Source organism: Vipera berus (genome assembly GCF_964194415.1).
Source record: "Vipera berus genome assembly, chromosome: 5".
Lineage (NCBI taxonomy): Eukaryota > Metazoa > Chordata > Lepidosauria > Squamata > Viperidae > Vipera > Vipera berus.
The window spans coordinates 27507415-27513414 of NC_138207.1; the positions used below are offsets into that span (position 1 = coordinate 27507415).

General features: G+C 40.8%; 1 protein-coding gene across 1 annotated transcript in view; it reads left to right on the forward strand.

Moving 5' to 3' along the window:
* Positions 1 to 5739, forward strand: part of LOC308669100 (glutathione hydrolase-like YwrD proenzyme) — a gene marked incomplete at its 3' end in the record, with an annotated part of 36593 nt that extends 30854 nt beyond the window's left edge. The window contains exons 10-12 of the mRNA XM_081329598.1: positions 55 to 225; positions 1935 to 2019; positions 5507 to 5739. Coding sequence (XP_081185724.1) covers positions 55 to 225; positions 1935 to 2019; positions 5507 to 5739 — 489 coding nt within the window. The remainder of the gene's footprint in view (positions 1 to 54; positions 226 to 1934; positions 2020 to 5506) is intronic.
* Positions 5740 to 6000: the final 261 nt, after the last annotated feature.

Sequence of the window (6000 nt, forward strand, 5' to 3'; positions counted from 1 at the left end):
CTCCATGAATTGCTTTATCTGGCTGTGACTTTTAGTGTACTGATTTATCTCTAGAACAGAGGAGCCAGTTTTTCACTACAACGTGGTCATCCAAACTGCCTAGGCCCTCAGAAGCGGCCCTATCATACACTTATACCAGCTCTGGCCACTGCAGCTGATACAGGAGAACTTTTGTGCTGCTTTGGAGTTATGGGAGGATTCATGCAACCACAAGCTCAGGTTCAAGTAAGTATCTGTTCCCTCTGGGTGTAATTTATTCTCAGAAAATCCTTTGGACCTCAAAGCTTACATGACTGAATACAGTTTACGTTTTTAAGCAAATTTGGGGAAAATTTCATGGGCACTTTCACAAAGTAACTGTCATGAAGTCAAGGTCAGCCAAAAAAACAGCAAAATTGACACAGGGGTGTGACTGTTTCTCACCATCATAACTTCTCCAAGACAGTTTCTTCTAACTCCACTTCCATTTACATGTTAACCTTTGTCAGAAGAATTTCCCAGTTCGTTTCCAGCTGGGGAAAGCTGACGAAGAAATTTGAGGACAGCAGCTACCGCAGAGCAGGTCTTTATTTCAGGAAGGCAAAAAAGTGACAGAGAAGTGACTTCAGCGTTCCTGCCTTGCAAGGTGGTCTCCCAGTCCTGAGTTGTGATTTTTATATGCTTTTTCTGCCCTAGGGCTGTGGGTTTGCTGGTCCCTTCTTTTGTGTTTTAATGGTTGTCCGATGTTCCCTTTCTTGTCTTAAGTGAAATTTCTTTTGTCCAGTTTCTATTTTGGGAGTTAATCCCATCAGGGGCAGGGGCAGGGGCAGGAGTTCTCCTCAGAGATATTCCTTTTGTCCAGTTTATGTTTTGGGAGTTAATCCTATTGGGCAGGGCAAGGAGTTCTTGGTGGCTTTGCTATCGTTTCCCAATTGCTGGCTTGCCTCAGGCAAGCGGGGGTGTTGCAACATTTTAGAGGTGTCACAGAAGTTCAGCAAAAGGCTTTTACAGAAAAAAGTGTGTCTGCATGTTTTTCTAATGGGGATGAGAATATGGGAGTTTTGTCAGGGTAAATCTTCCAACACCTTTTTCACCGTAAAGCAGGTATACTTCCAAAAAAAGAAGAGTTGTAGCTGCCTATTATTTTCATTTGAATAATAATCATACTCAGCGGCCTCTATGACATGTGTGTTTGTTTGCTTAATGTGTTGTTTGAGATTGGGATTCTACCTTGTAATATATCAGCTTTTGATTTATTTTTTAATTAAAAGAATATAAAAATAAAATAAAGTCAGCTGAGCATTCAGCCTGTATTTTAGTGGATCTAAGGTTTAGGCAGGATATGTTGTTGTTGTTAGTTGCGAAGTCGTGTCCGACCCATCGCGACCCCACAGACATGTTCCTCCAGGACTTCTTGTCCTCTACTTTCTTCTGGAGTCCATTTAAGCTCACGCCTACTGCTTCAGTGACTCCATCCAGCCACCTCATTCTCTGTCGTCCCCTTCTTCTATTGCCCTCAATCTTTCCCAGCATTAGGCTCTTCTCCAGTGAGTCCTTCCTTCTCATTAGGTGGCCAAAGTATTTGAGTTTTAGCTTCAGGATCTGGCCTTCTAAAGAGCAGTCAGGATTGATCTCCTCTAGGACTGACCGGTTTGATCGCCTTGCAGTCCAAGGGACTCGCAGGAGTCTTCTCCAGCACCATAGTTCAAAGGCTTCAATTCTTTGGCGCTCAGCCTTTCTTATGGTCCAGCTTTCACTGCCATACATTGCAAAGGCAGGATATAGTATGCTTGAAATAAGCATCAAATTACCTTGAGAGTAATTTCGTGAACATAGCAAAATATATATAGAAAAATATGTTTTTATGCAACAATATTGTCTAGATTGTTGGTATTTTATGAATGAATTATTCCCATAGTAATCCAGGTTGCATTTTCCCCTCTGTGTCCCTATAGGTACTACTGAATATGTTTGAATTTGGAAAGAATCCACAAGAGGCTTTGGATGCATCTCGTTTTTATTTGGAATATAGCAAAAAAGGTAAGACTATAAAATGGAATTTATGTTCTATTTAAATGAGCAGGAAGAAATCCAGAGTAATTGTCAGACCCTCATTATATTGACACTGTGCTACAGATGCCAAGAAAATATTGTTGATTAAGATTTAATAGCTCAAGTTTGTATAGCGGTAAGTATTCTACTATAATTAAATTTAGTGATGGATTCTTTTTCTCCAATTAGCAATGAAATAAAACCCATACAGTTTGTTCTATGTTGAAATCAGTACAATGGTATTTCATACTCTTATGTTGCATTTGGTTTCTATTTATTAATTTGTTTTTCCTTTTGGTTTATTTCATTTGCCTGATTTTATTTTACTGGTGCTCTTGGGTCAATGGCTGCAGTAGATGTAGCTCTCATAGAATAATAGGCTTGAAAGAAATGGCAAATGGAAACCTGTCATTTCTCCACCCACCCACACATAGATTTACTTCTGATGATGTATTTTAGTCTCTGTATGTTACTTCCAAAGGACCAATGTGGTGCAGTGATTAAGGCATCATGCTAGAAGCTGGGAGATTATTTATTTATTTAATTAATTTATTTTATTGAATTTGTATACCGCCCTATTCCCGTAGGACTCAGGGCGGTTTATAGGGCAGTTAAAACCATGAAATACAGAAATTAAAATCAATTAAAACAATTAAATTAAATTGAAGCCCCAAGAGTAAATCTAAAACCCAATTAAATTAACAACTCCACAGTCTGGACCAAACAGCTCAAAGAGCCAAGTTTTCAGGTCCCGGCGAAATGAGCGAAGGTCGGGGGCAGTCCTAAGCTCCATGGGTAGTTGGTTCCATAGGGCAGGCGCACCCACAGAGAACGCCCTCCCCCTGGGAATAACCCACCGGCATTCATTAACCGGCGGTACCCTGAGAAGGCCCTCCCTGTGGGGGCGCACAGGACAATGGGAAGATGATGCCGGTAGCAGGTGTTCCCTTATATAGTCCGGACCCAAGCCATTTAGGGCTTTATAGGTCATTACCAGCACCTTCAATCTCACCCGGAGGGCAACCGGAAGCCAATGTAGCTCACGGAGAAGAGGTGTTACATGGGAGTATCGGGAAGCTCCCATCACAACTTGCGCGGCTTAATTCTTCACCAGTTGAAGCCTCCGAGTGGTCCTCAAGGGCAGCCCCATGTAGAGGGCGTTGCAGTAGTCTAACCGGGATGTCATGAGCGCATGAGTGACTGTACATAGAGCATCTCGGTCCAGATAGGGACCGATTATGAGTTCTAATCCCATTTTAGGCACAAAGCCAGCTGCAAGACCTTGGGCCAATCATCCTATCTCAGCCCTAGGAAGGAGGCAATGGCAAACCACTTCTGAAATCTGTGTAGGCTCCACTTGATATAGCCCAAAAAGAGGAACCTATCCTGAAGGCACAGTAGAATATAAATTTTATAAGCACACATATGTATGTATATAAGCTTGTTTGTGTACACACACATAGTCATGTGCTGGTAAATATATGAGAACTAGCTTAGGTGGCTCCACGGGCACGACTGTGCTGAACCAATAGCCATTGAACAGATTTTCAGCACACTAAGCATAGTAGCTCAACTCTTAACAGTTTTTCAAAAAAATTTACCAGTCACTTCTTATGAGCCAGTACAGGCTGGTTCCAACACACCTCTCTCTCTCTGTCTGTGTATATGTTCATTTATTTTTCTGTATTTACAATATATAGGAACATAATTTTAAGAAGTCATAGAACGTAGGTTTTGTATTTATCTTAGTTGAAGAGTACTCAGTTAGATCATCTACTTAGACCCATTTCCTGATGGTAAAATGAGACAAGGTTTACTTAGAAGCAGGTTTCAATAGTCCTTCAGGCAAGCATTAACAGCTAATTGCACAGGATTGTCTGTTAAAACAGTCTTTCTTAACCTGGTGGCCTTGGGGATGTTGACTTTCTTGATCCTTTGTTGATGCTAGGCTGATGTGAAGGCTGCTTGAAAGCCTGTCTTTTCACCCAAAAACTTACTCAGAACCAACCTGGACAAAGATCTCTATTGATGAATTGCATTATTAGTAGGAAATTCTTAAAGCACAAGCTCAACATTCCTCTAGCCTTCCTCATCTGCTTGACTGAAACATAAGGTGTGAAAGTGAACAGGAAGGAAGGTCGTAAACGTGCAGTGCAGCAGTTAAATGTTGTCCTTGGATCAGGGTTATCCCACCTGGCCATGAAACTCACTGGGTAATTTTGGATCTGTAATTCTCTCTCAACCTATCCCACTTCACAGGTTTCTTCTCACAAGGATAAAATTAGCAGGGACAGCCTTTCTGCCCCTACCTGCACCCTGTATATATCCCACCCTGAGGATCTTGGCCATTTTACCGAGATTTAGCATAGTGTGCAATGCATACACTTCTGCATAGTGTGTACAGAAAGAAAAGGAGAAAAGGAGATAAATAAAATCAAATCTGTTCTTTAAAGCTCCATATATTCACTACAATTGTGTGGCTGGTGTCACAGCCAAAACGATTTAAAAGAATTGAATGTACGTGTGTGTGTATATATATACGTATATGTATAAATGTATTTGTCCCTGCAGTTATGTTGGCACGATTTTCAAAAATGGTTTGCCACTGCCTTCTTCTTAGGGCTGAGAAAGAGTACCTGGACCAGCTGGCTTTGTGTCTAAGGTGGGACCAGAATTCATGGTATCCTGGTTTTTTTTAGCCTAATGCCTAAATCATTACACTGAACCAGGTCTCAGAATTGAATGTATATTCCAGTTTAATCAATTAAATGCAGTGAATATTATTTTGGTGTATTTCATCATGTTTTCCTGATGTTGCATTAATCATTACAGTTCAGCATTATGGAGGCTACATCCAATATGTTAAAAAAAAAGTCTGGTTGTAGGACCACAGGTTGTGTACAAAATTACCAATTAACATTATATAAAGAAGCTACATAGAACAAGGGCTCCTGCCCACCTACCAGTTCAAATGTATACAAATGCAAGTAGATTAATAGGTACCACTTTGATGGGAAGTGTTCTGTGCTCCTTTGGCATATAGCCAGTCTGGGCACATGAGCAAGGAAAATGCCTTCAGGCAACGCTGGCTCCTTGGGCGAAGAAATGAAGATGAGCACCGCCCTCTTGAATCAGACATGACTGGACAGGGAAACTTTTATCTTGGGCCTCCAAAAAGGATGCCTTGTTTTCCTTTCTCAGTTGTAAAGAGGATGCAGGTTATGTAGGATGCTTCTTAGCTACAGAGTTATAGCTGTCGTTCAATAATTTTAAAGGAGTTGCTTTACAAATGTTCCTATTCAGACTCCCTTTCCTATTCCTCTGACGATGGGTGAGAATATTTTATTCTACTTTTGTGGGATCATGCTTAAGCGCTGAAAAAATATTTTAGCTGGTACTTGTAAAATAATTAAACATTTGTTCAGTATTGCAAAGCTGCAAATAAAATCCTGAATGCTGTTCTTTCAATCATTAGATGCGTGGCAGGTGTTCTTGGAAGATGGCATTCCTCGAAACATAAGAGATGATTTGAGAGCCATGGGCCATAATGTCATGGAACCTGTACTTGGCTATGCCAGGAGCATGTTTGGATGTGGTCAAATTATCACCAAAGGAGAATGGTGGAGACCAAAACCTGTCTCTTCTTCCTACAGTGTACTTTGGGCTGGATCTGATCCTCGAGCTGATGGTTGTGCATTGGGATACTAGTATGAAAAGAAAAGATGGCTAGATTGAGTGAATAGAAACAGATTTCAAAGGGACACAGTATGATGATATGCTAGAAAACGAAAGGTAGTAGATCAAGATCTGTTTGATCTATTAGCATAGTTAGATGATAACAGTCCATGTTTTGGATGGAGAAATCCCAGGTTCAGTTATTTCATTTATTTACGTTTGAGTTAGGAATGGGATACTTATCTGCTACTCAGAGCATATTGGCTGTTTCCCACCCCTCATAATGCTTAATCA